The following is a 15,273-nucleotide window of genomic DNA, read 5'->3' on the forward strand; positions in this document are numbered from 1 at the left end:
ATTCTAATGGGGCTAAATCCTGTCACCACTAACTGAACGTTATATAATTGCAAATTCAATTTGTATTTCTTCCTGTAATATGCCTTGATTTCCTTTTTAAGCCGTAATTCATTTACCTTATTTTGGGTTATATTATGGCTTGGACTGCTTATGTTCTTACGTTGTGTTGATTTAAGAAAAGTAGGTACCAGTTTTAGTCTCAGACACTGTTTAAGAAAAGCTAAATCCTTTACTAACTTGCGAATCTTCATTTTCAGATTGAGAAACTTATTTTATCTACATTTTGCCTGGTTGGCTGTCATATTACATGTTATAATTATAATAGTTATAATAGTTAATAATAATTATAATATAATAGGTGGATTAAATTAAAACACCTTTATTGTTGTTGAACTGTAAATTTTCAATACGGACCAAAAATGAGATTTATAACATGTAACAGTACTAAGGTGCCGATCTAACAGTCCAAAGTTCCAGAGCTGGAATAACCAGGCCGCAGACAGCCGTGAACACTGCTGTGCTGTTGTTCCGTGAAATACACCAACTGCTCATTCCACTTAGTGCCTCAGAGTACGGATTGAATAGCTCAAATGCTATTATGAAACGTACCAGTAGTTTCAGAAAATTTATGAACCAGAGGAATGGCATGTTAAAGAAGAAAGTTATCTAACTCCCCAACTACTTCCCGCCAATATTCAGGCAGGCTGTTACACTCTGTACGACCGGGCGAGTTGGCCGTGTGGTTAAGGGCACGCAGCTGTGAGCTTGCATCCAGGAAATAGTGGATTCGAACTCCATTGTCGGCAGCTCTGAAGATGGTATTTCTTAACTTCCCATTTTCACACCAGGCAAATGTTGGGGCTGTACCTTATTTAACGCCAAGGCCACTTCCTTCACACTCCTAACCCTTTCCTATCCGATCGTCACCGTAAGACCTATCTGTTGATAAAGATGTTGATTCCCATAGGGAACCTGAAACATTTGTTCCGAATGAGTAAATTTATAATACCAATATAAATGGTCCGTTATTGGACATTATAAATTTTCCAGCTAACTCATTAAGACCTATCTGTGTCGGACGTAAAGCGAATAAAAAAATACTCGGTACGCAGCAGTAGTCCTATCTATCGGGAGCGGCAACAGAAGACACAAAGCACATCACAACAAACAATGGTCAATGTAATGTTATTGTTGATCAATTTTATGAGCTTTCTATATTGTAGGCCTTCGAATTTAGTTTTCTTTCGACCCTGTGATATTAGGACGTCTTATAAAATTATTTATAGCCCAGAGTGTAGTTCCTTATTCTCCGACTTTACATACCAATTTTCATTAAATTCTGCTTACCCATGTTATCGTGACTCGGCGCTGATATGGACTTGGTAACAAAAATCCAAAATTCATGAATTACTCTGTGATCATAGCCAGTAACAATGTATAAGACATAAATGATCGGAAATTTAATACTATATAACTTTAGTTATGCAGTATTTATTGATACGACCAAAAATAACAAATATCTGAGAATTAAATTTTAGGCCTTCCCCTAAACTACCATTTCATACAGCGTGAATACAATTATTTGTGGGCTAGATTATATGGACTTATTATCCCAACTCTGCATACGATTTTCATTAAGATACGACCACTAATAACATAAATATTTGAGAATTAAATTTTAGGCCTTCTCCTAAACTACCATTTCACTCAGCGCGAATAAAATTATTTATGGCCTAGATTGTAGAGACTTATTCCTCGACTTTAAATACCGATTTTCATTAAATTTCCTTCAGCCGTTTTCTCGTGTGCACACACACACATACATACATACATAAATTATGGAAAATTAAAAAGTGTATTTCCTTGTTACTGTGGACACGACCAATACAGAAATACCATCCTTTTCAAATTCTGAGCAATGTACAGACAATACTCTTATTTTATATATATAGATTGTGATCTTTCCTACTTTTAAAGATGCTACTCAAACTTATTCGTCTACTAATGTCATTCCACGCCATCTCTCCGGTGACAGCTCGGAACATACCACTTACAAGTAACTAGTCTCATTTTGGTTCTGTATTGAAGATGACGTATATCACAAATATTATAATAATATTTATAGATCCACCTGTTCAATACAATACAATACAATACAATCCACTATTTCATGTGGTGTTAAAATTTATACATAATACATAAAAGTCAGAGGTACATGTTTCACCCTTTTTTTACGGGCATCATCAGCCTATATCAATCTTACAAATTATTGGATATGGGATCTTTCTAATCTTGAAAAGTATAGAGTAAAATGTTGGACAATGTTCTCATAAAATGTTATAGTATAACATCTAAAATAGGGATATTGCACAGAAAGTATGTTAAAAATACTGTGAATGAACAGTTCTGAAGATTATAACATGGTTAATCATGAATATTTGAGCATTTAAAACCAAAATGGATCTCTTCTTATACATCACTAGGACTGTAACGGCCTTGAGTGTAAAAGCACAATCATCCAAGGGGGATGTTTGCTCCATTCCCATAGCATGAGTTCAAGATAGTAAAATCAATGTCAGTTATTTAAAATAGAAGTGTGAACATATCAAAGGTGTTAAAACATGTACGGTTGATTTATCAGAAAGTCGTAGAAAAGAAGAGACTTATTCCTCGACTTTAAATACCGATTTTCATTAAATTCTGCTTACCCATGTTATCGTGACTCGGCGCTGATATGGACTTGGTAACATAATTTATAATTAAATTAATTTATAATTAAATGGTACACATTTTGTTGGAGACGTTGCTAATGATAAAATGTTGTGTCAAAGCTAGCTGATGTCTGTGTTTAGTTATGTTAGTACGGTAATCAATTGTATCCAAAAGACAGTCAAGTGGGTGTTATTAACCTTGTTGAAACATTTGTTCGAAGAAATGATCGAGTTTTACCTGAAACAAAATGTTAAAGAGAGTTAGTTAAATATTATTGTGCATGAGGCTTCCCGTAAGTCAAAAATGCCTAAGGCAGTAATTACTTGTACGGTGCGTGTTACGTACGTCAAGCTGTTCCAGCAACGCTAGCTTGACTGACCTTTCTACTTCTACTTCACCGCCTCAGCCACACCACTAACTCTCCACAGAGCACAAATACAACTTTACCGCGGTTTTCTTAGATAACCGCTCCATCATGGGCGGTAAACATTATAACACAGTAAAACATTGGTAAACTCGAAATCGAGCTTGGTGCAACAGAAATACGACTTTACCCTGGTAAATTGTGAAGTTTACTACGGTATTCTCTTTACCGAGGTTGGTGAACTTGGGCACAAGACAGACTGTGGAAGCTCTGGAATAGATGTATCTCATGTAAATTATTTAAAGAAGTATCTGCACTGAGTGAACACGAAAGACATTGTAATTTGCTTTCGGATGAAATTTATGTTAGGCATGAAGTAATATACAAGGAGGCAAGCTTGAAGGTTTAGCTGTACAACCCTCCAATGAATATTCACTAAATGCAGCTACTAGTAGACAGACTTTTATGGTATCCTCTTTCCTGTCAAATAACAAAGATGATGTAGGTTTATTTCCTTGCAAAGATTTAACAGATCAGTTATGTGAACTTAATTTACAGGTCTTGAAGGTCAAGTTGACCAAATTGGGCTATAAGGGTTTTTAGTCTTATTTCAGATAACAACCGCATGAAGAGATTTATGTTTACGAACATATGTGGCGGAACTTTTATCTTCCGAGTTTGTTAATCCCTACGACAATACTCAAAATATTTTTGTCCTGTTTGACTCGGTACACATTTTTAAGCGTATAAGAAATAACGGGTTTAATCAGACTGATAGTAAACAGACATTTTATCTCCCAAATTTTACAAATCATAATGCCACTCTTACTGCCAGTGTGTCCGATTTAAAAATACAGCAACAAATTACTGCAAAATACTGCAAATTACACAGTGTAATTAAATTAGCACCTGCTCTTGATGAAAAAGTATTGTTTCCGACTTCCTTGGAGAGTCGGAATGTGAACTTTTGTGCCAGGGTTTTTGATGAAAAAATGTGGCTGCTCTCAAACAATGTCAGCTAGAGTGTAGTGACTACAATGTTGAGGTTATTATTTGTTTTTTAGAAGTTATAATTAAATGGAAGACAATAATGAATAGAAATCATGCATTTAAAGGGGATAGATTTAATGACAATTACTGCCGCCTGGTAACATCTGTGGATCATTATGATTATTTACTTTTAAGAAACTTCTTGTTATGGCTAGAGAAATGGAATTATGTTGTAGTTCCAGGAGAAGGTGAAAAGTTGAGGAAAATTAACAGTAAACTCACGTCACATTCTCAGCTTTGACACATACTGTTAGTACTGCACTAGAAAGGGTGAGTATTTATTAACTGTCTTAAATTTCAAACATGTGTTGCTAGGTAAATTTCAGACAGATGATTTGGAGGCTAGGTTCGGACAGTATCGCCAAGCGAGTGAAGCTTGTTATAATATTTCAGCTGCGCAAGTGATAGAATCAGAGAAAAAGCTCAAAACAATCAGTATTATTAACTTATTTTCTGTTGAACATTCTGACGTAGAAATAAGAGATTTTAGTGTAAATGAAGAAGATATAGACTGTGATGAAAAATTGAAACTTGTGATATGTTCGAGTTTGAAGGAGTTCTTTGTGAACTCGATAATGTATATATAAGTGATAATGATATTGTCAGCATTACGTGCATAGGAGGCAATGTGTGTCATAAATTAAGTATGTTAAGTGTGAAGGATGTATTTAATTTTTTTGTATTACTTGATAATACACCAGTTCTTACCTCGAATGCTTTTTCATATCATTTTAAGGTCACAGAGGGAGCCTGAAATATCCATTAGATGTTTTGATAAATACTGTAGTTACCGATTTAAAGGTGCTCAAAGTTATGATTAGCAAAAGGTTTCAATATTTTTTTTTAAATTGTAAATGTCACAGACCAGTACTAGTATTTGTGATGTTCAAGGTCCTTGATAGTTTGGACTTTGATGTATGTTAATCATGTGGCAAGGATTTGAATACGTTTGAGAGAAATTGTATGTTTATATTCTGCAATGTCGTACTGAACAATTATAGTAAATTAATAAAGCCAAAGTTAGGTGATGAAGGCAAGAAAGCCACAAAAAAGAGAAAACTGCTACTCAGAGGTAATGCACCTTAGGGAAAACCAATTTTTGGACTCTGGAGGAGGGCCACCCTAGACTTACTTAAACTTCAGCAATGACTGCAAGTATCCACCCTGATTGTTACCGACTCTGACCACGGGCTAACATACTAGCTGCCACGCAGCCAAGCTGCCTACCTAGGAAATTATTGCTTGCGGTATGATGTTTAACAATAAGTGATTGGTATGTATCCTCAACACATGCAAGGGTAAGATACAATAAGTTTAATAACGAACATGCATCTCTTTCAGAGAACTCGCACTGTTTATCATGACTGTTTGTAGCTTAGTGTAGTATCTGTTTCATGTGCCGTACCTACTTCTCGTGAGACACAGATAGTAAGTTAAATGACAGGATTGGAATCATTTATCAAGGGAAATGTTCGATAAATTTCCAAATTCTTTGAAAACATTTAAGGAAAGGCTGGTAAACAATTGCTAGGAAATCCACTTGCAGGGCGACAGCCTTAAATGCAGGTCAATGATGACTGATTGAATGACTGATTTACCATAGATTTGTCAAGGTTGCATTGTTTTGTCATCTCATTCAACAGGTAGAAGATATCATGATGCACTCTACTCTACACCTACAAAGGAGACTCAAGTTGACTAAACAGGTTTAAAAAAAAAATTGCTGGTAGAATATCCCCCATAAGAATGTTTATTTTAGTTTTATAGGCCAATCAATGTACGAGTCGACCACATCATGCTCATCTCCTGTACTATAAGCTGCAAAGTATGGAGAAGGAGCTGTAACTTCCACATCACCAATTAACTAAGGGTCCAAATGGGACACATCATCATTACCAAACTTCGTTAAAGTTAATCTCATCTCATTAATATAAATTCTAGAAAAACAGCCCCTACTCAGTGAACAGATCCTGAATGTTTATAATGATGTTTACCAACTTGAGATATCTCCAATAGTAAAACAGAATTCGCAATTAGTGATTTCGCTTATGTGAAATGCAATTTGAATATAAGATTTCGTGGGGCTCTGTTAAGAATGTAATTTTGAAATTAAGGGCATTAATTTACCATATCAGTTTACAAATTCCACTTAATATTACCATGCATGTCCCATTTAGAATATGAAAAGCTATGTTAATTATATTAAGTTCATATTTCAGACTGGTAAAACACATAGTAAATAATTTAAATCATAACTGAACAACATACGTACAGACTATTAGTATCCCCTGCGTAGGACTTTCTTAGCAGCTCTTATAAGAGGGGTTAAAGTACTGAGTTCCATGCAATTTTCAAGGAATGGATGGCTCAACAGTTCTGCAGCAGATGCTCGGCTATCTACATCTACTTGAAGGCAACGGTCCAAAAAATTCTGGAAAAATATACCCAAAAAATGTATACAATTAAAATAGGTATTACTAGATTCACTCTAAAAACACACACACAAACCCACCCTATCTACCACTGAAGCATCAGGTATTTCCAAATTCTTTAAAAATTTAATACATGTAGTTACTTCACATAATACATACATTATTATATTTTGGTTATAGATTTGTGCACTTCAGTATTCAGTCTGCAATCCTCTATCTAAAGCTTGCACCAAGGCTATTTCTACTTCAATGACAACCTAGAAATCATCAAACATCATATAATAACTATCATCCGATAGGTCTCTGCTTCTCTTACCCTTCATAACCGAGTCCATTATCCATCTGAGTGATCTATCTTCTTCCATTAACCTCACATGACCCCCACCATCGAAAGAAAATTTATACACACAGTTTCATCTAAGAAACTCGCTTCTAACTCCTTTTGTTCTGTTTCAAATATTCAAGGAGAGACCCGTAAATAATCGTGCACGGTCTTTTCGATTGGGTGTGTTTCATTTTGCTTTTCATGAACTTTTAAGGCAGCAGACGTACCCTCCAATGTCGTATACCTTTCCCCACACTAATTGTTGATAACGCAGACTGGTTACTTTCAATTAGAGAATGTTTGTTGGCAACAAAAGCGTCTGTATATTGTAGTATTGCGCCAACTTGCTCTCAACTTCTGTGAGAGACAAGTTGCGACTGCCATATTTTCTGCTGTTATCGTATTTATTGAGCGCGATTCTGTTTTTGTTTTTTGCTTCTTTTACAATTGCCTTTACTTCGTACATACACAGATAGGTCTTATGGTAACAATGGGACAGGAAAGGGCTAGGATTGGGAAGGAAGCAGCCGTGGCTCTAATTGCCCGGTGTGAAAATGGGAAACCATGGAAAACCCATCTTCAGGGCTGCCAACAGTGGGCACTGAAGAGCCTAATGGTTATAAATTAACAGAGTCAAAACTGAAAAGAGATGGCTTCAGATTAAAAAAGAAAAAAAGAAACTTCCAGAATTTTAGAAAGAGTGGGTCAACTTCCGTATCATGTTCTTCAACAATTAGCGAGGGCTGTTCTGTTCATTGCTGGCCCCTATCCACATTGTCGCAGTTCTACAGGGTGTCCGAGAAGTCCCCGTACCCCTAGTTTCATACGTTTCATATTATAGTGGAGTACTTACATATAAAAACTATGAATCCAGGGAATCTGTATGTGCACCATCATGCCTTACACAGAGTTCTATCCGTCTCCAAGTCCTCATTGACATCTTGCGGAGCATCTCAGAAGTTATGGAATGAAAGGCTTCCTCCACCCTTTGGGGCAATTCTTCATTAGTTGTGTACCGACGTTGAGCCACATGGGACTTGTTTATTCCCCATAATGAGTTGTCTGGCGTGGTAAGGTCCGGGCTTCATGGTGGCCATTTCAACGGGGCTGGAGATGTTGGTGACCCACGGCCAATCCAGCGGCCTTGAAATTGTTCATCAAGGAACTCGTGCACCTGAATAGCAAAATGTGCTGGAGCCCCATCCTGTTGTAACCACACATGACCCATTATTCCCTTGTCTTGAAGCTGAGATATTAACCAAGATTGTAACATATGCAAATAAGATTTTCCATTCGCATACCCATCAAAAAAATACGGTCCACACAAGTGACGTGATGATATCCCGGCCCTTACCATAACATGAGAGGGGTTCCTTTCGAACTCTTGCACATAATGAGGATTTTCCTTAGACCAGAAAACCACATTCTTCCTATGTGAACTGCGATATATCGCACATTCATCAGAAAATAATACTCTTGAGCGAGACACAGCAGTTGGGAATTGTGCCAACAAAGCATGGCAGGTTGCAACTCGTTGCTCCATGTCATTGTCAGATAATTCATTCATATGCATTGGCCTAAATCCTTTCATTTTCAAATCTCTTTTAATATGGTCATGCATTGTTGACCGCAGTACTTTAAGTTCAGCTGCTCTTTTGCGAATTAATTTCAATGGAGACTGCTGAATTGACCGAGCGACGGCACCACACATTTCTTCCAGCGTCTTCTTACGTCCACTACGCGGTCTGTCTTTGACACTGCATGAAGCAAACGCACGTTTCTGCCAATCAAGCAGAGTAGCTTTACGAGGTGGGAGTTTGCCAAAGCGATCTCTAAAAGCACTCATTATCACTGTCATTGTTTGCCCCGTATGTGCTCATTCGTGCACCCATACACACGCCACTAATCGGTCCTCAACAGTGTAGCTGCGTCCGCTCACGTCCGCCATGACTTAACAACTGAAATGAGACTGACAACGCTAGCAGCAGGGATACCAATACCAATAAAACAACTATTGAATTCTCCAATTATACAAACTCAATTGTCCATGCCATAATACAACAAAATAATAATATGAAACTAGGGGTACGGGGACTTCTCGGACACCTGTACTTCCTACTGGTCCATGCACACTTGGTCTTCACTATGACAATAATAATTATTATAACCATCGTATGGCCTTGACTAGTCTATGCAATATGTAAGCGTATTGATTTTACAACGTTTAGGCTGACTGTGTATCAAATTCAATGTTCTGTTTTACCTCACCATATGTCAGAAAAATCTATTAGGTATCTTTTTGCCGAGTTTCAATTAATTTTGTTGGGTAAACACAAAATATATCACCGAGTTCTTTAACATTCCCACATCATAAAGCATGCAGTACCAAATGGTCCATTTTCCATTAACATAGGCTCCATGAAGAAGAATGGGCATATGACACTGCCCTTCAACAATGGGCTTGATGCGGTGGCCTTATATGAAAAGAAAACTTCCTGACTGGTGCAGGCTTCTGTCCGATTTCTTAATTCACATGTATGTGGAGATATAAATTGGTAATCTTGCTGAAAATGTCGTACAAGCGCAACAGGTTTGGGTATCGTAATCTATAATCTTCACATCGGTATAGGCGAACTACAAAATTATAAATAGGAAAGGAATTCCACCTTATCAATACTCATTTATTATAATTATTATACTAAAGTACCAGTTTCGACCCCCAATTTCGGGTCATCCTCAGCTGAACAATACACTCACATATAGTAGGCTACATCAAACAATGATCGATATTACTTTGTCTGGGGAATGCAATATGATAATTATTTGAATACATTCAAGTGGGACATGTCAAATCGGGAACTAACGTGTGCCACTATGTGTGATACTGCAAGTATAAGTCTATAATAACATACTTAAACTTAAAATTGGTTTGTACAACACTATTTTAACTTAAAGCTAAACTCAAACGCAGTAAAAAACATTTTGAGTTACTCTACTTGTAAAAACAAGCTTTCAGTAAATATCATCATTAATTTTCAAGTTATTACAATTTGATTATACCTTTAAGCCAAACTATCTGTAGTTCACAGAGAAATCAAATGAATTTGTTGTTGTTCTGTTGGTTTTTCTTTTAAAAACAGAGGAGGTCAGTTTGTCAACCAAATAATTCTTGTGTTTTATTAGTCTGTTTCAGGGCTTACTTTTCTATATAAGAATAATAACGTTGCAAGTTGTCAGGGGTCTTAAAAATACAAGGACTTTACTGATAACTAAATTTATTAAAGCTACTGTATACAGTTATTTACAGGTGCACTCAAGTTCGAGTGTTCCACTTCACGCAACTAGTACTCGCTAACACAGCCGACCACACAACATGCACAAACACAGCCCACTGAATATACTTGCTCTTGGAGCCAACTTAACAATTCGTCAACAAAATGGTTCACTAACCCTACTTACGTACCCAGTTTCCTCAAGGCATACAAGATCTAGGTACTTTAATGTTTTATGCTTTATAAGGGTACCGTTATTTTTGCTTAAAACATACAAATGAGCCGGGCTGAGTGGCTGGCCTTCTGACCCCAACTTGGCAGATTCAATCCTGGATCAGTCCGGTGGTATTTGAAGGTGCCTCGGCGGCTCCGAAAAAAACGTAAATGTAGTTAGAGGGACGTAAAGCAAATAACATTATTAAAACATAAATGCCATCGTTGATAATCTAGGTAACAAATTAGTTTATATTTATTCACTGTAGACATAATGCAGAAAACACAATGCAAGCAAGTACACACATTGACTTCGGCTGCCATTACCTAAGTAAGATACACTTGCGACTAGTACGTACAGGTGCGTATACGAATGGCAAAGCAGGCTGCCTGTCTGGAGTCTCTTGGGCACACTCGTGAGTACATAGAATCCTGATATGGTTACTGCAGAACCTGTTATATAATAACGAAGCTCTTGAACAAGCAACACTAGAAGGGTTACCTACATAGGACCTTGGTGTGTGTTATCCTTATTTTCATCCCTGAAAACCTGGTCTTAAATGGCTAGCATGTTGAAAATGACATTGTCTACATTAGGTGTGTAATCATAAGTAAGTTTTAAGTGTGTTTGAGTAAACTCCCCCTTTTCACTACCATCGCTGCACCATCGCTCTGTGGTCATAATCATCATCATTTCCCTTTATCCAGCTGTAGCCGGGTAGGGGCAAATATGGTTCCTCTCCACTTTCCACCACTCCACCACTCCTCCTCCAACACTGTGTCTCTGTGGTATCCCCACAAAACCCACCAGTGGATGGGAAAGTCATCAAGTGACGATGATATTTACCTTTTTCTTTTAAGTATTGTAAAGGGGGAGTTTAATCAAACACTCTTAAAACTCGCTCGAGGTTGACAATACAAATCAATTATGAAGTTAATTTCTTGTGGTAATCATAGGTACTCGCACAGGTAGTTAAAACAAAGTATGCCCTGGTATTGGAATCAGTGTACAAGTATTTCATATGTATGTTCATTTTCATATGTTTGCAAATTATGCTAACTGATTTCTAACGTTATTGTCTGTATTGTGTCTGCATCTGCACACTTTTCTACTTCAAAACTGGTTCATTTTAAAATCTTTACGTATGGTACGCTTGTTATAATGGCTAGGAAACTCTGTTACCTGTTATTTTTGTCAGTGGCAAAAGTGATGTGTTATCAGCCAACATGCCTAAGTGAATATCACCATTATTTGATGACTTGCCCATGCACTAGTGGGTTTTGCGAGGTTGCCCATGCACTAGTGGGTTTTGCGAGGATATCTCAGAGGTAGTATGGTGCAGCAATGGTAGTGAAGCTGATGATAGACATAATATAGCCAAAACAAGCATCTACGCCTGTTTTGTGTGTACCGCTGCTTACTACCGGACACATGCTTGCTGTCATGATGACTGAGGTTGCATGGAAAGTTATTTTCACTGCCTGTTTCAAAAGTTTTGTAACATTTTTACAAACACATATTTCTTCTAAATTTCCCAGACATGCTACTTGCACAGCCTGTCTTCTATTCCTTCAATGATGACCATCCTGATACTCATTAAAAGTATTTCAGATAAGCCCTGTATACTCTGGAAGTTACTAAACAAGAAACGTTGCCACTAAGGGATACTATGGATGTCTTAGTGCCATCCCAAGACTGGATAAATAAGGAGGGTGGTGAGACTAGACACCCTCACAACAAATATTTCTGTCATGAGAAATCCAACCCCATGAGGGACTCTCAGCTGGAGTACCTTTCTTTGGGACTCCCAGTTGGAAGCATTAACCATCTATATGGTCTTCTATTACTTCTGGTATACTAAAGCCACAGTGGATAGCATCATGCCAAGGACCGAGTGGCACCAGAGTAGTTCAAAACAGTGCTGCGAATGTTCTCCTCAGGGCACCAGGCAACACCCAGTTGTAGTGATGGGATAATCAAATGCAAAATAATCGCTTATTCAATTATTGCATTTTATTTGATTATTAGATTATTTTTCCATTTAATTATTTTTCAATTATACATCCGAAATTCCATTCGAATTAATGAGTCAATCTAATAGTGAATTTTTGCATACAATCATTTTTTGATTATTCATTCAAAACTGCATTCGAATGAATGAGGGAATTGAATAGTGAATGCCTTTGAAATAATCAAATGATAAGTGATTTATTTTAACATTCATTTGCTCCAACTGAATGAGTGATTCTGCTGAAACAATTGAATGAAACATATGAATGAATTTCTTAGGAATAATTGAATTAACAATGTGTCCCATTGTCAAGAAAATGGTTAATAAATTAATTGACCGAAATTGACTGATTGAGGGAGCATGATAGCTCAGCGACGTAACTGCTGCCTCCCCACGAAGACGGACTGAATTTGATTGTCGGTCACTGCATACTGATGTTACTCAAAGTCCACATAAAATACAATGACTTGTGGCTTGTAATTGCAAGATTGAAAGCTAGGTAATACTGTAAACTAGGTTTTTTGACTCTTTACAGTCTTTAATCACCCTCCTCCCAGTTTTGGAATAGGTAAAGTAGAATTTGAACTTAGAAACAGCTAATACTGCAGAATATCATTCCAAAATTATATTACCTTGTCTTTATGGCAACACATTAAAAAATGTTACACAATATTAGGCTACAATTAAAAAATAACAATATGCCTTTACTTTTGTGAATATCTGCCTCTCATTTCCCAAACATAAATTGCTTTATAAAATATACACAAAATTTTAAACAAATAGAAATCAAAGAATCAAAGATGCTCTTATACAAAATCACAGAAACAATAAAAATCACCATATACAATTTCACATGAAATTATCAAAAACCTGTCAAAAATAAACTCTATAAACTTATACACACACTTGAAACTTAATGAAGCATAATACAAATATTAAAACTACCTGTATCATGGTCCAAACACTGCTGTATGAAAATGGTAGATGGTATTAATGAGAAAATAAAAATTACTGAAAAGCTACAAATGCTGGCCTACCCAGAACAATAAAACAAGGCACACACATCTGTAAAAAGAATCAAAATATTTTTAAAAATGCACCTTAAGAACTTTTAAATATAAACAAAAATACACTTGAATTTCATTCAACCATACCAAAGCTAGAGAACCAATTATCGCACCTAAAAAATATAAATTTAACATATATTTATTGTATAAAAGGAACTAAATATAAATACCACTGTACAAATAACTTCAGTATCAGAATGTTAGCTTCACATACACCATAACTCCACATTAACATTCATGGGGAACTTTGAAACTATACATGCACTGAAAACTTAATAAAACCTCCAGCAAAATGAAACTTACAGTATGATTCTGATCGAAATATTAATATGTATTGTTATACAAATCAATAAATATGGTAAATATTTACTACACAAGTATAAAACTAAAATAAAAATAGCACACATATGTAACAGAAACTTACAAGAACTATTGAAATGCACTACTTCTTAAACTTCTTAGGGAATATTTGAAAATGTGGCCCTACCTATGACGAAGTCTAAGGCTGAAGATGGCACAAACAGCCAGTCCCCAAGCCATAGGAATTAACTAATGAAAGTTAAAATCCCTGACCAGACCGGGAATCGAACCCGGACCCCTTGGACCAAAGGCCAGCTTGCTAACCATTTATCCACGGACGTGGATGACATAAAATGAAAGTAGGTATATTGACTGCTGCTAGTTAAAAGAAACTGCCAATTGGTAATACTGGGGCTTAATTCCATTCTGTGGCCAGAAGACTGCATTTACTTAAATAAGGAACTTAATAATAATGTTATTTGCTTTATGTCCCACTAACTACTTTTTAACGGTTTTTGGAGACACTGAGGTGCCGGAATTTAGTCCTGCAGGAGTTCTTTGACGTGTCAGTAAATCTACCGACGCGAGGCTGACATATTTGAGCACCTTCAAATACCACCGGACTGAGCCAGGATCGAACCAGCCAAGTTGAGGTCAGAAGGCCAGCGCCTCAACCGTCTGAGCCACTCAGGCCAGGAATAAGGAACATTATTTTACAGATATTAAGACAACTCACTCATTTAGTTTCAGGATTTGGAGATACATTTGGTAAAAAAAAAAAAGGCGTATTTCTATTTTTTGTAAGAGTTCATCCAAAAGCAAAGCAAAGCAAACCAAAGTCACCTCCTTACAGGCCATGAAGGCCCTTGGAGGAGTGGAAGGTAAAGGCTTCCACCATTGTTAACCTCAGCACGTGATGGGGTAGAGTGGTTAGCTTTACACCCGGCCGCCTTTGCCCCCAGGAATTAACCTGGTACTCATTTTTGGCGTAGGCTGAGTGAACCTCAGGACCATATGCACCTCTGGAAGTGGAAATCTTGTTTCTTAAATTTTACGACTTCCTGACAGGGATTTGAACCCACGCTCTTCCGGGTGAACCGAGCACGCCTATACCGCCTAGGCCAGGCAGCCCCTGTTCATCCATTGCAGGTTTTAAATTTCATTATTTGTCCGTACTGAAGATCTACATGTGATACAAATTATTATAATTTTATAAAATACCATAAAATACCAAATAAAATATATAAAATACCATCTATTCAATACATAATTAACTAATGAGAACTTACATCCTTATTAAACTGTTAACACGGTACATGTTTCACTCCTTTTTGTGAGCATCATCAGCCAATTTAACATTTACCCAAGGTTTAATAAGATCGTGAACATATTCTATTGAGCTAAAATATGCTTTGTAAACATGAGTGACAAATCTTATAATATTTTACAGATCATGTAAAAATAAAAGTTATGTCTTTAAGTTAAAACACATTTGTCTAAAATCTTAGTATTAACATTGTCCTTTA

General features: G+C 36.6%; 1 protein-coding gene across 3 annotated transcripts in view; it reads right to left on the reverse strand.

Moving 5' to 3' along the window:
- Pak3 (p21 (RAC1) activated kinase 3) overlaps nucleotides 1–15,273 on the reverse strand; it is a 184,661-nt gene that overhangs the window by 36,445 nt on the left and 132,943 nt on the right. For all 3 annotated transcript variants that reach the window (XM_067141190.2, XM_067141191.2, XM_067141189.2), the window contains exon 10: nucleotides 6,399–6,557. In XM_067141190.2, coding sequence (XP_066997291.1) covers nucleotides 6,405–6,557 — 153 coding nt within the window. In that variant the 3' untranslated portion in view covers nucleotides 6,399–6,404. The remainder of the gene's footprint in view (nucleotides 1–6,398; nucleotides 6,558–15,273) is intronic.

Source organism: Anabrus simplex, chromosome 2, assembly GCF_040414725.1.
Source record: "Anabrus simplex isolate iqAnaSimp1 chromosome 2, ASM4041472v1, whole genome shotgun sequence".
Taxonomy (NCBI): domain Eukaryota; kingdom Metazoa; phylum Arthropoda; class Insecta; order Orthoptera; family Tettigoniidae; genus Anabrus; species Anabrus simplex.